At 40.8% G+C, this 23,169-nt stretch overlaps 1 protein-coding gene across 3 annotated transcripts in view; it reads right to left on the reverse strand.

Annotated features, from left to right (window-relative positions):
• Usp3 (ubiquitin specific peptidase 3) overlaps positions 1-23,169 on the reverse strand; it is a 79,499-nt gene that overhangs the window by 18,566 nt on the left and 37,764 nt on the right. For 2 of the 3 annotated variants that reach the window (XM_076925372.1, XM_076925374.1), the window contains exons 4-9: positions 17,322-17,405; positions 16,277-16,361; positions 14,436-14,518; positions 12,986-13,099; positions 10,721-10,834; positions 670-816 (exon numbers count right to left, since the gene is read on the reverse strand). In XM_076925372.1, the coding sequence (XP_076781487.1) occupies positions 670-816; positions 10,721-10,834; positions 12,986-13,099; positions 14,436-14,518; positions 16,277-16,361; positions 17,322-17,405 (627 nt within the window). The remainder of the gene's footprint in view (positions 1-669; positions 817-10,720; positions 10,835-12,985; positions 13,100-14,435; positions 14,519-16,276; positions 16,362-17,321; positions 17,406-23,169) is intronic. The other variant, XM_076925373.1, reaches the window with a different exon arrangement.

Genomic DNA, 23,169 nt, shown 5'->3' on the forward strand with positions numbered 1-23,169 from the left:
TGGGATCATAAGATAATGATACTCTCTCATTTCATACAGTCTATCTTTGATAGAGGTCAGTTTAGTATTATACATGAATATATATGAATATGCCATGATAATATATAAACATACATTTCTATTTAACACTAGTTTTAAATTGATGTAAGAAGTACAGTTTGATTGGATCTTAAGTCTTCCCTTTCTACACTGCACTCTGACTGGAACTTAAAGATCCTGTAGGAACCTGGCAATTCATACCAGTTACTTTTCTGTGACACTGCAAGATTTGAGGGTGAATGCCAACCACTGCCACTTACTCCTTTCTTTCTTTGAGGAATGTGTCTTATAAATCCATCTCCTAGTTAAAGAATCCTACATAGACAACACTGGCAACAGAAAAAGGCTGAGCATGGTACCAACATGCAGGAGGCAGGCACACTCTGAGTTCCAGGCTAGCCAAGGGCTAGACAGTAAAAAAAGCCCTGTCGTTAAAAAAAAAAGTAAATGACTAGAACCCAGACTGAAATAATTAATTTCTTTCTCAGCATATGTTTCAGACTGTTAATACAAAGGAAATAAGACCAAAGGTTTTGTTTTCATAGTAAGAGACAAGAAAAAATTACACACAACAATACAAGCAGACATTTGTGAGGGTTCTAAAAGTAAAAGTACGCTAAGAAGTCTTACATGCAGAATTTGTTATTTGCAGACAGCGTAGAATTTTCCTGTAGAATTGCTGAGCGGGAAACACCATTGAAGCCACCCTGAAGTTCCAAGTGTAGATGATCCAGAAGGTAGCGCATGAACTCGTGGGCATCCTGCTGCTGATAACCCCTGGACGTGAACAAGGATGGCCTGTGAGGATGTTCTGACTGTCCAAACACCATGAGGCCCACCCATGCTCACAAGCATGGCTCCAGTACCCCACCCTTGGCCTCACAGTTCCCATACTGACATCTATTTCTCTTAATTTCAAAAACCATGGAATATTTCTTGTGACTTTCACTGATCTCTCCCCATTTTAGAGATAAACTGAGGGACAATTGGGGGTGGTACCATGTGATTTACCTAAAATCCTAGAAGAGTTACAGAGTTACAAAGACAGCACCTTTTAAATGGACCCTGAAGTTTCCCACTCTCCCATAGGTCCTCCCTAGAAAAGACCTAAATCTTTAAATTTTAAAACTTAACCTAACCTGAAAACTATGTTTAAGCCTACTCCAAAAGATGTAAGAAATTAAAAAGCACTTATATATGTTAAAAAACCCATTCTTCCATTTAAGAAAGTTAATCTGGGCCCAGTAGGGAGATGGCTCAGTTGATAACTTTGCAAGCATGCAGACTTAAGAGCAGTCCCCCAAAACCCATGTAAAACAGCTGGACACAGCACCAAATACCACATGTCATCCTTGCACTGCTGAGGAAAAAAAAAACACATAAGGAACCCCTAGGGTGCAAATGCCTGGTCAACCAGCCTAGATGAATTAGTGTGCTCCTAGTTCAATGAGAGATCCCATCTCAAACAGGAAGGAAGGAAGGAAGGAAGGAAGGAAGGAAGGAAGGAAGGAAGGAAGGAAGGAAGGAGGGAAGGAGGGAAGGAGGGAGGGAGGGAAGGAGGGAAGGAGGGAAGGAGGGAAGGAGGGAAGGAGGGAAGGAGGGAGGGAGGGAGGGAGGGAGGGAGGGAGGGAGGGAGGGAGGGAAGGAAGGAAGGAAGGAAGGAAGGAAGGAAGGAAGGAAAGAAATTAATTTTAAAAAATAGTAAATTTTAAAAATTTTAACTAATTTAAAAAATTAAGAAACAAGAAGCCAGGTGGTGGTGCACAATCTCAATACTTGGGAGGCAGATCTCTGAGTTCAAGATCAGCCCAGTCTACAGAGTGAGCTCCAAAATAGCCGTGATTACACAAAGAAACCCTGTCTCAAAATTCACAAAGAAGAAAAGGAGGTGGAAAAAGAGGAGAAACACCAGATGTCAACCCTTGATCCCTCTAAGTGTGCACGAATGTAAGACACACACACACACACAGAGAGAGAGAGAGAGAGAGAGAGAGAGAGAGAGAGAGAGAGAGAGAGATCGAGAGATCGAGATCTAATATCCTGTACTTCCATCTTGGGCCAGAGAACTCTTCCAGCAACATTGGCTCTTCTAGGAAGGGATCAGATTCAAAGACCTTCTAGGTCTGTATGATCTGGTTGGAATCCCTGTGGCCGGAATACAGACAATTCTTAGTACATACCTTTAAACTCAAACAATGAAAGTATAGTTGGTTTGTGGAAGGAAACATCCATGTTTGAAAGTGATGCCAAATTGAGTGGCAAAGTGACAAATCAGAGTGTGGGGAGCCAACAGAAGGCTGCTATCATCCTTGCAGCCATCTTGAGCCATATACCCTGACAAGAGACTTGTTTACAATAGCCTACAACAGCTGAGCACACTCTGATAGCATCTTGTTTTAGATACCCAGGATTTTCCCTTGGGTGTGTGAGACTTACAGGTGTAAGACTTAAAGGCGTGGCTCAGAAGTGAGACATATAAAAGGCAAGAGGCAGACAGAAGAAATTATTAGACACTTGTACTTGGAAGAGTACTCGAGACAGGCACTTGGAAGAGAACTTGGAACTGGGAAAGAGACTAGCAACTTAGAACAGAGATTAGGACTTGAGATTTATTACAGAGGAAGTAGGAATTAGGACCTGAGACTTACTAGGAACTAGGGACTTGGAAAGAGAGAAGAAGAGAGACTGAAAAATAAACGAGATTGAATCACACTCTGTCTGGTCTCCATTCTTCGCGTCCGTCCTCACTCTCTCTCTTGCTGAACCCCGACCCATGGACTGGAGCAGCCTGGGACAGTGGGGGTTCTAACAACTTAGCCCCCAAGGCTTTTGGCAGTGCAGGTTCCAACATTGATAGAGCGGTCTGCAACACTTTGGCCCCCAAGCGTGGGTCAGAGCGGCTCTCGACATCAGAAAAAGATTTGACTGAATGAATCACAGAAGATATGCCCAACTCTTACACAAACAGCAAAGGAAAAAACAACACAGGAAAGAGAGGCAAATTATGAGAGCAGTGTTGGGGGTGGGTGGGTAAGGGAGAGTGTGTGTTTTACAGAGACAGGTTGAGGTGAAGACAGAACAAGCCAAAGAATGAGAAGGAGCAAGATGATTAGAACAGATTGCCAGAGTTAGTTTAACGCCAAGCAAAGCAATTCAGTCAGAAGCCAAGAAAAAACAGTTTGAATCAGTCAGCTTAGAGAGGAGATTGGGCCAGAACAGCTGAGTTGAACCAACCAGCCACAGTTCAGAAAAAGCTAGAAAGGTAAGTTTATTCAGCAGTAAACCTCTGAGACAATTACTTCTGATAGAAGTTAATTTGTAAGAAACTTCATGAAATTCTTAAACTAATCCAGATCAATGACTAGTGAACAACAATTAAGAGATCCAAATAAAATCCAATGGTATTAAATGTATTCTAAAACTATACTAGAAAAGTGTCCTATATACATTTTACAATTAAGGTTCTCCTTAGTAGGTAAATGGTTCTAATGACTTTTAAGAATCACTCTTTCAGACAAGGTTCCACAAACAGAATCTTTCAGTAATAGTTTATCTTAATATATATTTTTACCCTTTCCTAGAGATTACAAATTATAAAGTCTCCCTAATCAATGGAACTTGAAAAGCAGAAGTCACAACAGAGGAATCTCAAATGGCCAAAAAACACTTAAAGAAATGTTCAAAGTCTTTAGTCATCAGGGAAATTCAAAGCAAAACAACTGGGAGATTCCACCTTACACCAATCAGAATGGCTAAGATCAAAAACTCAGGTGACAGCACATGCTGGCAAGGATGTGGAAAAAGAGGAACACTCTTCCATTGCTGGTAGGATTACAAACTGGTACAACCACTCTGGAAATCAATCTGGCAATTCCTCAGAAAACTGGAAATAGATCTACCTGAAGACCCAGCTCTACCACTCTTGGGCATATACCCCAAAGATGCCCCACCATACCACAGGGACATGTGTCCCACTATATTCATAATGGCCTTACTTTTAATAGCCAGAAGCTAGAAACAACCCAGATGTCCCTCAAACAAGAATAAATACAGAAAATGTGGTTCATTTACACAATGGAATACTATCCAGCTATTAAGAATGAGGGCATCATAAGTTTTATAGGCAAATGGATGGAACTAGAAAATATCCTGAGTAAAGTAACCCAGACCCAAAAGGACATGCATGGTATGTACTCACTAATAAGTGGATATTAGCCAAAAAGTACAGAATACCTAGGATACAACCCACCGATCTTAAGAAGTTTAACAAGCAGAAATGCCCAAGTGAGGATGCTTCAATCGCACTTAGAAGGGGGAAGAAAATAATCACAGTAGCCAGAGGGAAGGAGGGATCTGGGTAGTGGGGGGCGGGGGGGAGAACAGAATCAGGGATGGGGGGTGGAGAAGAGAAGTCCAGAGGGCCAGCAGAATAATGCAAATATGCAGCCCCTGGCAGGATCGAAGTGAGGAAACCCTCTAGAAAGTACCAGACCTGGGAGGTGAGAGACTTTCAGAACTCAATGGGAATGACCTTAGATGAAATGCCCAACAATGTAGAGAAGGAACTCAAAGAGTCCACCTCCAACAGACAGACAGGGCCTCAAAGAAGGATGAGGTAGCCAACCCACAGTCAAAATTTTCTGACCCATAATTGTTTCTGTTTAAAGAACTGCAGTGACAAAAATAGAGAAGAGACTGAGGGAAAAGCAGTGAAGAAACTGACCCAACTTGGGATCCATCTTATGGGCAGGCACCAAGGCCTGACACTATTACTGATGCTATCTATGGTGTGCTTACACACAGGAGCCTAGCATGGCTGTCCTCTAAGAGGCAGTACCAGTAGATGACTAAGACAAACACAGATACTTACACCATTGGGCTGAAGTCAGGACCCCTATGGTTGAATTAGAGGAAGGTCAGAAGAAGCCAAAGAGGAGGGTGACCCCATAGGAAGACCAGCAGTCTCAAGTAACCCAGACCCCTGGGAAATACAAGACACTGAGCCATCAACCAGGCAACAGCTGGTCTGAACCCCCCCCCACACACACACACACACACACACAGAGCAGAGGACTGCCTGGTCTGGCCTCAGTGGGAGAAGATGACTAATCCTTGAGAAACTTGAGGCCCTAGGGAGTGGGGAGGCCTGGTGCAGGGGGGAGCATCCTCTCAGAGACAGGAGGAAGGAGGAATGGGCTGAGGAACTGTGGGAGGGGGAACCACAAGTGGGGGGCAATGGCTGGATTATAAATAAAATCATAATAAATCTTCTTTGATGCCTACAGAAAGACTAACAGAAAACCTGTCAAAATAATGATGTGAGAAATCACATTGCAAATATAGAATACCTAAAGGACCTGGAAGTATCCTTTCTAAATGGAAGGCCAAGAAAGAAACATACTGATGGAGCACAGAACAGTAGAACAAAGTACAAGGGTCTCTTTACAACAACTTGTAGTACAATGAAGGCACCCATCTTAAAGACAATGGCTGTTCTGATAAAGAATAACCAAACGGTTATCTACTGGCACCTGGCACCTTGTCATGTGTGGAAGCATATATTCTGAATAATGAAACATCATGATTGGCATACCTATATGCTACTATGTACTGTTACTGCCTAAACAGATGGCTAAGACTAATGTGGAGTCATAGTACAAGCACTGTTGGGTATGGTGTGGATTTCTGTAATCCTAGCACTCATTAGGCAGAGGCAGAAAGATCGCCAAGTTCCAGACCTGCCTAGACAACTGAGTATGACCTCATCTCAAAGGGAAAATAATTTTACACAAGTGGAGCTTGTGCTACACTGAGCTACTCTGGAGACAGAGGCGAGAAAATCATAAATTCAAGGCCAACCTGGGCAACCTAACAAGATCCTGTCTCAAACTAAAAAGGACTGAGGATATCTCAGTGGTAGAGTACTTGCCTAATATGTGTGAGAACATAAGTCCAACCCCTAATACCACACATAAAAAGGAGTAACACAGACAGTGGTGGCGCACGCCTTTATTCCCAGCACTCCAGAGGCAGAGGCAGGTAGATTTCTGAGTCGAGGCCAGCCTGGTCTACAGAGTGAGTTCCAACATAGCCAGGGCTACACTGAAAAGACCTGTCTCAGAAAGAAAGAAAGAAAGAAAGAAAGAAAGAAAGAAAGAAAGAAAGAAAGAAAGAAAGAAAGAAAGAAAGAAAGAAAGAAAGAAAGAAAGAAAGAAAGAAAGAAAGAAAGAAAGAAAAGAGAAGAAAAGAAAAAAAAGAAAAAGGAATAACATATGATCTACAAATTCTATCAGTCTAGGGTAAATAGCCTCTAAAATATTTAAAACATATTAAAGTTTTATTTTTCTTTGAGTATGGGGAATGGAACAAGGTTTTACTGTGTGTGCTACCCACCTCAAACTTGCAATCCTCCTGACTTAGTCCTAAGAGCTAGGATTGTAGATGTGTGTCATCAACCTGATCCATTAATAGCTTTTTTAAATGACTTGTTATTATATTATTTGTATACCTGGTGGAATTTTAAGTTCTATTCATATTTAAAATAGCTCCTAACTCAGAAAGTTATGTTTTAGGAACTCAAGGCCTACCAGGTTGTCCATGGAAGCAGAAACAGCAAGTAGACACAAAAGCCAGGTGAATACCAGGACGTGATTTGATTTCTATGATTTTTTTTTTATTTTAAGTGCATTGATGTTTTGCCTACATGTATGTTTGTGTGCGGGTATGAGACCCCCCTGGAACTCGAGTAACAGACAGTTGTGAGCTGTTATGTGGGTACTGGGAATTATCCACATTATCCTTTGGAAAAGCAGCCGTGAGCTATCTTAACCACTGAGCTATCTCTCCACCCCTGCCCACTGATTTCTAAAGAGGCTTATGTGGAGTAAATATCTAAAGATGGATCCTAAAGAAAGAGTTTGGGATCACAAGGCAGATACAGTCGGCAGCAGCAGTTGACACGGACACCAAGACCACAGGCTACTCATGTTGATGGAAGCAGAGTAATGGAGGCTAGAACAAACACTTGTTCCAGCAAATCCACTTTCAGGTAACTATACATGTGTGCATAAGACTGTTCATCTCAGCACTGTTAGGAACAGCAACGCACGCGCACACACACACACACACACACCTCTACCAAGAAACAAATCTACAGAGCTACAGGAAAAGGACTACTATATATAATTACTTATGTTCCAAGTTACATACTCTCACTTGAACATCTAAAAGATTCTCACCGAAAGCATACATGGAGAGCTAGTAACTCGTTGCTTCCAGAAAACAGGACAGTGAAGAACTAGAGAGAAAACATTCACTGCTATTCTAATCTTAATCTTTTAAATTTAAACCGTGTATATTTTTGTCTACCAAAATAAACTTAAATGTATTTTCTTAAAAAAAAAAAAAAAAAAAAAAAAAAAAAAAGACAAGGCAGGGCATTCTAGAAAACCATGCATACAGTAAGTGGATATGCACACTGGAAAAGGTCAAAACGTGAAGAAATTTCCATGCTAGTAGCCTTGATGTGTACACAAAAGCTGTCGGCTACATTCACAATTTTTGGCCCATGCTCACTTCATAGGTTTTACATGCATGTCTGTGCTTCTGACCCAACAAATATTCATCCCAGGAGTTAGTTTCCCAGACTGTCTTGTATTAATCAAGGAAAACAGGCTTTACAAACATGAGAATGGTTTGAGATTATAAATAAATACTATAGCAGCATAATCCAAGACTCACTGTGCTTCTACATGAAAGCCTCCTCAGAGCTCAGCGGCACTACCATCAGCATCCTCACAGAACCCTCATGAAAGCTCTTCCTCCTAGCTTACACCTTGGGTACTGTGTGGTGATAATCTCTAAGACCTGCATCTTTCAACAAAGGAAAATTCTCTGATTACATGAAAATGGGGAACAAGCTCAATTACTGCAGAACTAGACACCCAGCTGATGCTCAGCAGTAATTAAGTAATTAAGACGATATCCTGAGTTTGAGGCCAGCCTAGTCTACAGAGTGAGTTCCAGGAAAGCCAGGGCTACACAGAGAAACCCTATCTGGAAAAACCAAAAACCAAAACAAAAAAAAAAAAAAAAAAAAGAAGAAGAAGAAGAAGATATCAAAACTCATATGTATCAGAAATCACCCAATTTTTCAACCTGGCCATCTCTTCTAAAGTTCTTTCATTTATCACTGGGAACAGTAAAAGTAGTAAATTCAGCCACTGCTCACAGCTGGGCAGTAACGTGGTGATGTTTGGAGAAAAGCAGACTGCGCTATATTAAAATATGGGCATGTGTTACAACTGACTGAGTCTGCTCGATGCTTGACCAGTGGTGCCCAAAAGGCTTTCGAGTATGTCATCCACAGTAAGAGGTGTACTTGCTAGTTCCAGAGTAGAAGGTTGATTTTCCCAGCCATTAGGACCCCAGGAAGGAGCCTTAAAGATTTTGGTGACTCCTGCTTGGTGATCTCCATCAGGGATTTAGCTGCTGTTGACAGATCTTTCTAAAGAGGTTGTGGGGTCTTGTTGTCCTGCCTATAAGATGTGCAGGGACAAAGGCAGAGAGCAGAGATGGAGGGAATGGCCAACCAATGACTGGCCTAAACACAGACCCATCCCATGGGCAAGAACTAATTCCTGACACTATTAATGATACTCTGATAGGAGCCTAGCATAACTGTCCTCCAAGAGGCTCCACTCAGCAGCCAATGGAAACAGAAGCAGAGACCCATAGCCAAACATTAGATGGAACTCAGGGAATCTTGTGGAAGAGTTGGGAAAAAGATTAACAGACTCAAAGAGGACAGGGACTCCACAGGAAGACCAACAGAGTCAACTAACCCTGGGGGCTCCCAGAGACTGAACCACCAACCACAGAGCAAGCAGAGGCTGGATGTAGGCCCCCTACACATGTGTAGATGTGTAGCTTGGTCTTCATGCGGGTCCCCCAACATCTGAAGCAGGGGATGTCCCTGAATCTGTTGCCTGCCTATAGATCCAGTACCCCTAACTAGGCCACCTTGTCTGGCCTCAATGGGAGAGAATGGGCCCAATCCTGCAGTGCTTTGATAAGCCCTAGAGGAGCAGGGGATATCCAAGTGGGGTTCCCCCTTCTCAGGAGAAGGGGAGGGAATAGTGGGGGATAAGATTTGTATACGGGGGTACTGGGAAGATGGGGGGGCTGATATAGGAATGTAAAGCGAATGAAATAATAAAACAAAAATATGGGGATGTGTCAAACATTGAAGATGAAAGGAGTATGATCACCCTGAGCAACAAGGAAGCTGCACCATGGCTTCTTTCAAGGAACATCTGCTGTCAACAACTCCTAAACTCTTCACATCTTGGTCCAAGCTGAACTTGGTGGTCTCCAAGGAGATGTGTAAGACTAAGCAAGTTGTTTCCCTGTTTTGACTTCTCTAAACTTAAGAGTCAGCCTTGGCCAAAATGCTTTGTTGCTTGGTTTTAGAAAGGATAAAGTACTTAGGGCCTGCCATGTAGTAGACATCCAACAATTGGGAAATACTGTTCTATGTAAAGTTCAAGCCCAAGCCTGGAGAGTACTATCTAAACCCTTACTTCTGCTTTTCCCACTTAAGAGTAAGGAAATTCTAAAATTCTTTGGAGTCTCTTCTGAGAGATGATACATAAGTTTCCTTGGGGAAAAAAAAGGCCAGGGTTAGCGGTGGTTAAGCAAAGGCTGACTCATTTGGTAAGCAGTAAGTTATAGGACATTGATTCTTTTTTATCTTTTAAACATATTTCTCTGTAATAAAAAGTACAAAATATATTGTTAAGTTTCACTATTATGTGTTTTTTAAACAAAGAAGGATAAATGCAAGATGCCAAATCATGACTAAGAGCTACAACTTGCTTCAATGGAAGAATAAAATCAGCCAAACATGGCAAACACTGGCAGTATCATACATCTGTAATGACAACAGGGATGGCAGCCAAGAGAGCAGAACAAGCTACTAGAGAGAAAGGACAGGTGACTCACTAGGACTGACCCTCCCGCAGTGTGATTTCTAGTGGACACGGATGGTTCATTCTAGAGCTTTAGAACCTGGACAGCTCAGTGCCTCACACTGTAGATTTCCAATGGTTCCTGTCCCCTATGTGTGCGGCAGCAGTACAGACTGAGCCGAGGTCTCACACATCCCAGGCTAGTGCTCACCTGCTGAGCCCCAGCCCTCACTTTATTCCTTAGGGTGGGATAATAAGAAGGTAGTACACAGTGTCAATTACTTCTCTATGAGACTTGAAAGAGTCAGGGCTGGAGCGATGGCTAAGCGGTAAGGAACACTGACTACTCTTTCAGAGGACCCAAGTTCAATTCCCAGCACTCACATGTCAGCTCACACCTGTGTGTAACTCCAGTTCCAGAGCTTATGACATCCTCACATAGAGATATATGCAGGCAAAACACCAATGGATATAAAAATAAAGTTTAAAAAAAAAAAAAGACTTGAAAAAAATTAAGAAACTCTGATCGTCCATTACATATTCCTAGCACACATGGGCTACTCACTAGGGGACTTTGAATACGCAGTGTTTACTCAGTCCCTCGCTCATCTAACTCTGCGTAGAGCACCTGTAGTACTGCCAGCCTTGGAAGTGCTGAGCAGCATCAGAAAGGACCCAGACATCTTCAGCGCCCGCCCTTCTTCAATACTCACCTAAAGTTAGGCATGATCTTCCAGACCACATAAAACAAAGACTCAGGACTAAATGCAGTCTGGCTGCCTTGCCATAAAGCGCACAGTGTCTTTCTAAACTCTTCTACCAAAGACCTGGAATAGAAGGAAAGATGACAGCTTTGACATCTCCAAAAGGCCACTAGTTCAACACATACGGCTCGACTAAGACACATAATAAAAAATGAAAAATTCCAAGGACTTAGTCTTCTGAACTAAGCCTGATGGCTATGTAAGAGCATTTCAAAAACTCATATAAACAGCAGCATTGTTGACAAAACTCATTTTTAGCCATATAGTTATGTTTGAGTGTGTCAAGGTACTATCATTTTGTTCACAGAATTTAAAGAAAACATGTAAAACAGTAAAGCAGTAGATCATTTACAAGCAAAGTACTTATGCCATAGAGATAAGGCAGCCTCAGACTCACTCCTCTGCTTCTACTGGAATTAAAGGTGGGCCCGCCACGGCAGGCCTTCAGGACTGCTTTATCTAGTTTTATTCTACTTTTGACAGGGACTTCCTACTGCCCATCTTCTTGGTCACTTCAAACTCACTATGTGCAAAGCTTCTCCAGTTTCTACTGTTCCACGCTCCCTCTGCTCTCCCCACCAGCTTCACTTCTTTCACAGAACCCCCATATTTTTTATCAATCATATAAACTCCTAGAATAAAAACCCAAAAGTGTACCACCTTCTGGGAGAATTTCCTCAGAAAAAAAAAAAGTAATCCTTATCAATCCCTTCCTTTTCTCAGAGGTAGGACATATTAGTAATGGTAGCATCCCCCTAACCAGGACTAAGTAAATTTAAAAGATGAGCAAGAAGAAACCTAATGACTTGCAAAATAGTCCTTGACAGATCACCTCTAAATTTACATGAGAAACTAAAACCATGGATATTTAAGTTACAGTTAATTATGATTTTCTGTGCATGTAGCTAAACTGATACACTTTGAATTCAGTCCCTAGATCTATCAGTATAACCAACCATTCTTGGATACTTGACTGATGTTACCTCAGACAGCCGAATAGCTTCTTTCTCAGCCTGTAAGCTAGTAGGCGCTTCCTAGCAGCCACAAGATGCTAGCTTAGCTTTCCTTGCAGCTGGAGCAATGAACACAGTCTGTAGCAGGAGGTAAGTAACACTACAAAAGCAGACACAGCACCAGACTCTTTGGAGATGGACAAGGAAGCAAGCACCACCCCACATCCAGGGACAGAAGAGTCCACAGTGTCCTTACAGGGCAGCTCTGAATGACTATGGCTATGGTATTAGCTCTGTTCTGACTTTCAACACATCCAGTGATGTAGACTTATCAACTGTTCTGCAGTAAATTATTTTTTGGCCAAATAAGCCAGAGGCAATTTCCATAGGCTGTAACCAAATTTCAAGTAACACTAAAACACCAAATGCTTAACTTTTGCACATATGCATTTTCTCTGATTTCACTGCTGTCTCTGACATGACAGAAGCCCCATTAAATGCAGGTACTTTCTCATTCATTCTATATACTGTCACCAAACAAAACTCCCTTCACATACCAAATGACTCCTTCTCCGTATCGAGGCTCTATCTGCATTAGCCAATATTCTAACATGCTCTTTCCTACTCTCTCTCTCCCTTTTCTCCCTCTCTCTCAGTCACTGAGGCAAGGCAGTGTCTTATAAATTGACCTTTCAAAACTAGTGAGAAAGGGTTGTGTGGGGGAATGAAATAGGCAAGAAGAAAAAGCACTGCATACATACAGACAGTTAAGTCATACCTGTGCTTCTGTAAGAGGAAGGAAAAGACACACTATGCTTCTACTGTAACAGAGCAGACCTTCTGAACCCCAGAAGGGCAAAGCTGCTCTGAGTCTGAATATAAACTGGTCTTCAATAACCACTCTGTTTATAACCACCCCCCATATTAACTCAAATTGACTATTAATGTTATTACCCGAATAGGCTTACCCAAACACTGTCAGACCGATAGATTAGGATAACTAGTGACACCTACAGATGTCCACACCTGAAAGTCTGTGCATACATACAGATGCCTGCAAAGACTCAGGTGCAGTGCTAAAATAGCCTTCCCATTATAATAGCAGGAATTTTTTTTAAACGATTATTAAGATTATGGGCTGGGTTAATGCAATTTAAGAAGAGGTTTATAAAATCTACTTATTAGTTCAAATATAAAAATCAGCAGAGAGACTCATTTGTTTTGCAGCTCAAAGCCACAAAGGACATTTCTGATAACTCACACATTGCTGTCCCCTTGGCTCCTGGTGTGGTATGTTCGCCTTCCTGCTGTTTTTCCATTCCTTAACTCCACAGCAGGCAGTTCTTTGAAATAACAGCAAAACTGCTCAATGTTACTATTTTAAAAGGAAGTGAAGAAAATTATTTTTTAAAGAAAAGAATTTAAAGGATAGTAAAACAAAGGTTCTACAAAATCTATACAAGAATTTTCAAAATGTGATCTGTCGCTTGCCTCATTATCCAGTACCCAATACCGTGTGTTTCACTGCAATTCCCTCACTACAAGAAACAGCACAGAAACAACTCTGAGGGGATTCCCCTCCATAGTAGGTTATCCTGTCTCTTCCTCCTCCTCACCCCCTTTCTTTTCACTCCTTATCCCACCTTCGTGCCTTGAACCTCCTGTGTGGTAGCTCAGACTTGTAACGCTCCTGGCTCACTCTCCATGCTGATGTGACAGGCTTATGCTGAGGATCACACCGGGGGTCCGATGTGTACGTCACGTGATCCCTATCAATTGAGCTATGCCCTGAACTACACTGAGCTACCCTCTCTTTTTAGGGTACCTATTTCCAGGTAGCCAATAAAATAATTTCCTCAAATAAAACAAACCATGAAACCAACCATAACTTTTAGACATACTATATAAGATCACAGGGACAAATTAACTAGAATTTCTCTGAGGAAGAACAAGTGAGTGAAAGACAAAACCTTTAAGGCAGATTCAGTGTGGCTCTGCTCTGTCTGGAGTGTGGCTCCAGAAGATCACTAACTCCAGCCTCTGATGCCTCATTAAAGTTTGAAAGTATAAAATTTCAAAATAGTTTCTTCTACTGAAGTCAGCCCTATTGACCACGTTCGTTTTACCACTCTCTTACACTCTAAAGTTCTCATGACTAGTGGCTAAAATAAGCTTTAAACCTTCAGTCTACAGACTAAAAGCCCATGGGCCAGACATATCCCCCAGCCAGGGAACGTTTATGTCTTCAATGAAGGGGTCTTTTTGTTTGTTTTTTTTTTTTTAAGTATCTTTTCTTTCTCTAGTTGAGTTTGTCTATGTTGCCCAAGCTGGGTTTAAGCTGCTCATCTTCCTGCCCTAGCTTCCTGAGTAGCTGAGATCTGGATAAAACAGGAGAGAAATATATACATGGCCTAAAATGTTTGCTGTCCCACCTTTCACAGAGAAGGTATCCTGACCCTCCTGTGGCCATTCACGAAGCAACAAAAGACAAGAGCCAACTGTAATTCTCTAACAAAAGACGCCTGAAGAATTTTAGACAAATTGCATTATTTAAATCTTCCCTCCTATTCTATGAAGTATGAGTTAGTTTCCCAATTTTATTGATGAGGAAAAAACACAGAAGCTAGAGTTAGAGGCAGAAAACAGGCTCTGAACACTGAGCCTTTGCTCCCAAGCTGTAACGTTAAAAACCTGACTGTAGCATTCATTACCTGAGTGACTGAAGGATAGCATTCATGAAACATGTGTTGCCCAAATTCCGAAGGCCTGTGGCACAGATGGCAGTCGTACTTCCCTGTAACATGGAAGAGGAAGCCATCAGTGTTGCCAAGGACAGTTAGCTACTTCAAACATCTAAGTTAAGTCAAGGTTTCTGCTTGAAACTCCAGCACCATGCCTAACTGGAAGTATTCCTTTCCCCTTTTCTGCCTAGTGAATATTTCAGACAAAATTTCTAGGCTATGTAAGGGCATGGATATTTTATTTTAGCATTTGTCTCTAAGAAAATAATCATCAATAAGTACCATGGATTGAAAAAAAAACCAGGGAAATACATTTTAAGGTAGTGCATTTACAAGATTCTACTAAAAGTATAAATAGAAAAATCAAACATGTAAACCCCAACTTTAACTGAAAAGCATACTCAACTGAAAGATATTTTCTTAGCAGTGGGCATGAACCATAAAATACTACCTGAACTTCTTAAAAGATAGAGGCTTGGTTTTCTGATTAGTTCCACAAATGTCCCAAGACATCTGAAGATATCTGAGGCATTGTTTCCAATCCAACCCAAAAGATCTCTGCCTATAATTCAGATGGCTAAGAGAGCACCTTAGCTACTTCTACAAAATCCTTAAGACTTTAAGCACATGTTCAGTGACAGCAAAGAGTTAAATGCAAGGCAAAAATACTGCTGAGCCATTTAAAAATCCGTTAATTTATGAGTAGTTTCCAAAACGAGGATGAATACTTCATGGTGAAATTACATTAATGAAGCCCTGAGGCAAGACAAAACAAACAAAAAACAAAACTACCAAAAGCTCAGACCAATAGAACCTGGGAACTGTGCAGGACAGTTTTATGTCGGCTTGACACAAACTATAGTTATCTGAGAGAGGGGACTTCAATTAAGAAAATGACTTCCTTAAAATCAGGCTGTAGGCAAGCCTGTAGGGAATATCCCTATTTAGTGGTTGATGAGGGAGGGCCTAGCCCATTGTGGATGAGGCCACCCCTGATCCTGGGGTCTACAAGCAAGCTGAGCAAGCCATGGGAAGCAAACCAATAAGTAGCACCACTCCATGGCCTTAGCAGACATCAGCTCCTGCCTCCAGGATCCTGCCCTGTTTGAGTTCCTGTCCTGACTGCCTTAATGATGAACTGTGATGTACAAGTGTAAGCCCAACAAATGCTTTCCTCTCCAAGTTGCTTTGGTCATGGCGTTTTATCAAAGCAATAACAATCCTAATGAAAGAAAGATCTCTCAGAGTAACACAGAAGTGCCTAAATAAGCACCAAGCGTCATCTGCTTGGACTAGGTGTGCAGAGTGTGGTGGGCCACATCTTTAATCCCAGCCCTCAGAGGCAGAGGCAGGCTGATTTTTTAGTTTAAGGCCAGCCTGGTCTACCCATATAGAAAGTCTTGTCTACATAAATAATTCTAAGATAGCCAAGGCTACATAGATCTTGTCCAAAAAAGGAGTGGGGAGGGCATGTATAAGTAGCAAAAAATTCTTCAAAACACTTTAAATCAAGGCACACTTGATAGATTTGTAACAGGTAAGATCACTTGTTGGTGCCGGGTGGTGGTGGCGCACGCCTTTAATCCCAGCACTTGGGAGGCAGAGGCAGGCAGATTGCTGAGTTCAAGGCCAACCTGGTCTACAGAGTGAGTTCCAGGACAGCCAGGGCTACACAGAGAAACCCTGTCTCGAAAAACCAAAAAGAAAAAAAAAAAAAAAAAGGAAAAGGAAAAAAAAAAGAAAAAAAGAAAAGAGCACTTGTTGGAGCTGTGACAAACAAATAGACATAAGAATAAATTTTAATTACTTACATTTACTTTTAATAACTTGCTGTTTAGTGATGAGTTTTCCAATAATTTTCTTTTTCTGTGCCTGTCAGCTGTAAAAGCTGAACTACTAAAATATAAACAGATAGTTAAAAAGACATTTGGTTTTTCAAAATATAAATTATTATATTTTATTCTCAGTTATTCTCAAAATAGTAGAATCCTCTAGACTAATGGTTCTCAACACGTGGGTTTCTATTTACCATTTCAGTGAGGGAGTTTTATCTGAATAAGCAATTTGGCTATAACAAAATAAGTCTTCACATCAATTTAATTTCTTTCAGGGCACAAAGCATCTACAGCTCCTTGTAATTTCAAGTTCAATGAACTTCTTTACTAAGGAGAAGAAAAAACTGAGGCTCTGTGCTGTGGTTTATTTGCAAAGTACACACTCAAGACATTTGAACCTAACTTCTCTTAAAATAATACAGAAATCTGTCTTTCAAAGACGATTTTCAATTCAGCAGAAAGTTTCTAATGCCAAACATTTCTATAATTATCTTAGTGTTCTGTTATGCTGCTTCCTTGCAGCCACCAAGTTCTTCTGTGTGAATGAACTGGAATCAGCTTGTAACTTTGCGGGCAGTAGTCATTTAAAAATAAGCTCTTGGGCTTTGAATACAGTTTACAATAAATACTGAATGAAATATGGACAGAGTTTAGATATCTAACTCCAAGTCTTGTTTATCAGCATTTTTTAAATTTATTTATTTTTTTATTTATATGAGTACACTGTAGCTGTCTTCAGACACATTAGAAGAGTGCATCAGAGCCCATTACAGATGGTTGTGAGCCACCATGTGGTTGCTGGGAATTGAACTCAGGACTCCTAGCAGAGCAATCAGTGGTCTTAACCACTGAGCCATCTCTCCAGCCCTCGTTTATAAGCATTTCAATTGTATTCATATCATGCTGGCTATAAAACTCTCCAAAAAAACAAACAAAAACAAAACAACAAAAAATAAACAAACAAAAAACACCACTCAGTGACTCTGAGGGGCCCCTCCCCTTTCCAGGACCCACTACTCACTTTTCCAAGTTCTGTAAGTGTTCTCTCACTTTCTGTACCAGGCCCAGCTTGGTGTCATTGACCACAAAATCGTCACAGCGATAACTGCAAAGAAAATCCTAATCAGTGTGTATAAAGAGCTTGAGAAAAGTGCATCATCCGTGGAGCACTGAGAGGCCTGGCTGTGGCCACAGTCACAGGCCACTGTGCCAGGCTGAGCTTCGGGAGGACTTGGAGTCTAAAATGGAATGTTTTTAACAACCTTTTCTTAAAGCCACACAGGCAATGAACACTAGTCTTTTCACATTTTTATTTAAAAGCTTTTCAGTTCTTCTTTTGAAAATGAAGTAAGCTGCTGTATGAGCTACATTTTGTTAGTGGAGTATAATATACAGAAGAGGAAACAAAAAGTGCCCATTCTTTCCCAGAAGCATTAAGCCTCACACCTTACAGTAATGCTTCTCAACCCAAATTAGTGGCAAGTTTGGAGGAGGAGAAACTAAAGTGAAAAGTAGAGAAAATGTAATTAACCTGTAGGTATAGCCACATAGAAAAACTAAAAAGTGCACAGTAAACATTCAATTAATAAAAAGAATACTGATGAGCTGGGAATATCTTCCAGTCCTGGGCTGTACCTTTTCAGTACAATAATGAGGATTTAAGAAAAAATGTTTACAGTGGTTTTAAAATTTGGTAAGTTTATGTGATAGTAAATCAGTAAGTGAATAATACAAGGAACTGGACAAAATTAACTTTGATTTTTGCATTAGCATTCCATTTTTTTCCTGGAAGGTCAGTTTTAACAAAAAACTACTTGTAGACTAGGACTAAGGTTTTGGGGTTTTTTTATTTTTAATATGCAGTTTTGAATAAAACCATTGTTCATTAAGCACCAAAAAATATAGCATTCTGAGAAAAAAAACTTTGAAAGCATAGCAACTAGTAATAAGTCATCTGGAGTACAATCTAAAAAAAAGTGTCTCATATATGAAATCAGTTGATAAAAATAAAACTGACAGAGAAAAGTAATTTAAGAAAACAACTACACACAAAACTATGGCATGATTCATTCAAAGCAGTGAAAATTTAAGTGAATTAAGTTTAGAGACTTTAGAATGTCACTTGTATGATTACTGAACTGTCAATCAGAACTTCTCTAAGACAGTCTTCAAGTTCTCAGGGTTAACTCCAAGCATTCCCACAAACATCCAGAGCAAACCTTCATCCCCAAACTACCATTCTTTCTAGAATCAAGATGCCTACAAGAGGAGAGGTTTAATTATCCCTCCTCTCAGCATAAATAATAAGGGGTAAGGCTACTTTATCTTTGAATATCTGGGCTTCAGGTACTTGGTACCTCAATGAACATTAAGCATTCCCTAAAGAACAAATGACATTTTCATTCTATGTTTCCATAAATCAATGCATATCATTTTGATAAAACAGTACCCAAGTGTTCAAACCAAAACCACTCCAAATGCCAACACTAGGAGATGCAGTCTAAGCAACTTCAGATCACAAGATGCCACCACACATAAGTAAGACTAACCATCTAACTGCTCCCTAAAGATGTTACTTTTGTTTAAAGAAACAAATGCAAATTAAGTAACTGGTTCCCTTCTTAAAGTATACCCTTTTGGCATGCCATGGATCCGGCCTAGGATATAAAATAGCATTGGTTAAAGTAACATTTTTATATATTGAAATATATATTTATGTGTAACCTTGTCCTGTATTGAGCCTGCTCAAGCAAGTTGTTTCCTCTCTCTAAATGAACCACTTTGTTTTCATTACTGAATTGTAGAGATGTGCTGACATGGCTAAACATGAATAGAACTGAACTTTTAGAAAGTTTCATTAACGTGTTTACCCTACAACTAAATGCCATGTCAAACCTTCCTCTATTAGCCACAGCTTCAGCCTGTTAGGCTGCATTTTGCTTTCATCCTTTGAATGTAAGATGTGGCAACAAGCAAGGTGCTTGGATCACGTCTAGCCTCACACAGAACAGCACCACAATCATGTCAACAGAGTCAACCTTACACAGACCACCAGCAATCATGTCAACAGAGTCAAATGACATTCCTATGAAACAAACGGAGGGATGCAGTATGTTTATATCAGCTTGTGCAAACAGCACCAGTTACAGGAAGACCTAAGTAAATTAACTGATTGATAAGCAAACTGAAATATTATCACTTAATTATCATTTTCAAGACAAAAATTAAGAATGGAGGTGCTTTGGAGATTTGCTGTACAACTATGAGACCCTAAGTTCAAACCCAGCTTCCACATAAAAACAGCACAGCAGTATGAGTGTATAAAAATGGCATGATCACATGACCTAGTACTGGGGAGTGTGAGAGATGAGCACAGAGACAGGAATACTGAGGGCTTGCTAGTTGCCAACCTAGGTACAGCAAGCTCCAGGTTCCAAAAAAAAATAAAATGTAGAACAGAGGAAGACTCCTAATACTGACCTCTGGCCTCTGATGTATACACAGGCAAGTTCAACTATATATATGTACATGCATACATATACTGTAAAACACAGAGTGGAGAGAAAATCGTTTTTTTGGAAAAAGGGTTTCTCTGTATAGCTCTGGCTGTCCCGGTACTGGCTAGCTTTGAATTCAGAGATCTGCCTGCAACTGCCTTCCAAGTACCGGATTTAAGGTATGTGCCACCATGCCCGCCCCGCCCCCTTTTTTTTCAGAATGGGGAGAAATTTTAATATTCAGATAAAGATATACTATTAAGACAGAAATAAAGTATAAATTAAAAGAAAAAATAAATAACTTTAAAGAAGGTATATCACAAATTAAAGCACAGTAAATGTTGGACTCCACAGGAAGATCAACAGAATCAACTAACAAGGACCCTTGGGTGCTCCCAGAGACTGAACCACCAACCAATAAGCAAGCATGGGCTGGACCTATGTACATATGTAGCAGGTGCACAGCTTCATTTTCATGCGGGTCCCCCAACAACTAGAGCTGTCCCTGAATCTGTGCCTCCCTGCGGATCCCATTCCTCTAACTAGGCTGCTTTGTCTGGCCTCAGTGGGAGAGGATGTATCTAGCACTGCAGTGACTTGATGTGCTGGGATGGGGTAAGGGTTAGGGTAAGGGGGGGGGGGTAATTATGGGGTGGGTAGTGGGGGGATAAAATAGGGAAAGGATCTGCATGAGGAGGCACTAGGACGAGAAGTGAGGCTGATACTGGGATGTAAAGTGAATAAATAAAATTTTAAAAAATAGTAATTGCAATTTGCTATGGAAAAATTTAAAATACTGTGTAAAAAACTTGTTTAGATAATAAAGCACATAAAATAAAGAGACTGTTTCAGGCTGGAGAGACAGCTCAGCGGTTAAGAGCACTGCTCTTCCAAAGGTCCTGAGTTCAATTCCCAGCAACCACATGGGGGCTCACAAACATCTGTAAATGGGGATCCGATGCCCTCTTCTGGTGTGTCTGAACACAGCAACAGTATAATCCCATAGATTAAATATAAATGAATCTAGCCAGGCAGTGGTGGCCCATGCCTTTAATCCCAGCATTTGGGAGGCAGAGGCAGGTGGATTTTTGAGTTTGAGGCCAGCCTGGTCTACAGAGTGCGTTCCAGAACAGCCAGGGCTACACAGAGAAACCCTGTCTCAAAAAAAAAAAAAAAAAAAAAAAAAAAAAAAATCTTAAAAAAAAAAGAGACAGACTGTTTCAAAAAGTGTATTTTAACATAAAAAGTAAAAAAGTTGCCTTTCAGTAAAAAATAAATAACTGAATTAGATACAAACAGTAACATCAGAAATTAGCAGGTTTTCAGAGGGCTTGGAGCACCAATTGGTTATTCAATACCAAATGGTTAGCCCTGAGATTGTGTATGTACTGAGCAAGTTGTACTTATATATTTAGGAATATACATACATGCACGTGTGTGTGTGTGTGTGTGGGTGTGTGTGTGTGTGTGTGTGTAAAATTACAAAGAAAAAGGCCATGAATTTGAAAGAGAGCACAGGTGCTGCATGGGAGGGGTTGGAGGGAGGAAAGGGAAATGGGGAAATTATAGGAGTATAATTTTAAATAATAAAGCTAATTATTAAAAAGTGGTAAGAGATACTAAGGCTAGATGTGGTGTTGTGTATCTTTAATTCCAGCATCTGGGAAACAGAAGCAGGCAGACTGGATTCCAGTCTAGTCTACATAGTGAGTTTCACATCAGCCAGGGCTTCATAGTCAAAAATAAACAAACAAATAAATATTAAAAAGGCAAGAGACATTGCCCAACTGATAATTCAGGTATGCTATGTCTCAAATGATGTGCAATTTTACAAAGAAATGCCTGTGTATCTCAGAAACCTGTTTCTAATAAGAGAGAGAAAATGAATGGATCTGATAAGCCAGGAGGTAGGGGAGAACTGGGAGGGGTGGAGACGGGGAAACATAATCAGAATATAAACATATAGTCATTAAACTCATCATCTCCTACCCTTTTTATTTAATAATAGATTGTTTGAAACTATACTCCATTCACCTCCCCCATTTCCCTTCCTTCCTCCAACCTCTCCCACGCGGCCCCACCATTCTCTCTCAACTCAGGGCCTTTTTTACTTTAATTTATATGTGTGTATATTTATGCATGTGTGTATTCATAAATATATAATACAACTTGATCAGTATGTAAACACGCATCTGAAGAAAATAAAATAAAATAAAAACTAACACATCAGAATTGAGCAAGAAGAAAACGAGCCTAGGAGCATGCACAAAAAACAGACCTGCTCTCTCGTACATAGGCAAAGGACCTACAGAGAAGAGGAGGGGAGGGGAGAGGAGTTGAGGGTTTTTTGGTTTTGTTTTTTTTTTTTTAAGGAAAACAAAAGCTCCGACATTACAGTGTGAGACAAGGAAGGAACCTCCGCAGATGACACTGAGTTCATTTTCTTTTTTTGAAATTAATTTTTATTGGATATTTTATTTACATTTCGGATGTTATCCCTTTCCCCGTTCTTCCCAAGACACCCCCTATCACATCCCCCTTCCTCCTGCTTCTGTGAGGATATGCCCCCACTCACCACCACCCACTCCTATCTCCCTACCCTGGAATTACCCCACACTGGGGCATCCAGCCTTCACTGGACCAAAGACCTCCTCTCCCACCTATGCCCAACAAGGCCATCCTCCCCTACATATACAGCTGGAGCCATGGGTCCCTCCCTATGTGCTCCCAGGCTGGTGGTTTAGACCCTGGGAGCTTTGGTTGGTTGGTATTGTTGCTCTCCCCATGGGGCCGAAAACCCCTTCACTCCGTCAGTCTTCTAACTCCTCCATTGGGAACCCCATGATCAGTTCAGTGGTTAGCTGTGAGCATCCGCCTCTGTATATGTCAGGCCCTGGCTATCTACTGTTGGGCATGCATCCTTAAGAGTAGTTTGTTTCCCCAATGAGACTCCCTTGAAGGAAACTAAATTTTCATTTGGAAGAAGTTAACAATTGATTGCTTCTGCGTTATGTGTTCACTTCTCCTTTTAGCTCTAGAGGCCCATCTGATGGAGACCTGTGTAGTCTCTGTGCATGCTGCTTCAGTCTCTGTGTTCCCCCATTATTTGGCAATTTCTTTAGACTGACTTCATATATGTCTACATATGAAGATTCTACTGTATTAGATTTCCATACTACCCTTTAATGGCTCTTATTTTAGAAGTCTCTCCATACATTCTCTCCCTCACCTCTTTCTTTCCTTCTACTCCCCACTTGATCCTCCTGTTCTAGGTCCCACCCCCTCCCTTTCATAACTATTCTGTTTCCCTTTCTTAGGGAGATCTAGCTGTCTACCCTAGTCTCTTATGCTATACCTCAACTTTGAGGTTAT

The sequence above is a fragment of the Arvicanthis niloticus genome, chromosome 26 (genome assembly GCF_011762505.2).
Source record: "Arvicanthis niloticus isolate mArvNil1 chromosome 26, mArvNil1.pat.X, whole genome shotgun sequence".
NCBI lineage: Eukaryota > Metazoa > Chordata > Mammalia > Rodentia > Muridae > Arvicanthis > Arvicanthis niloticus.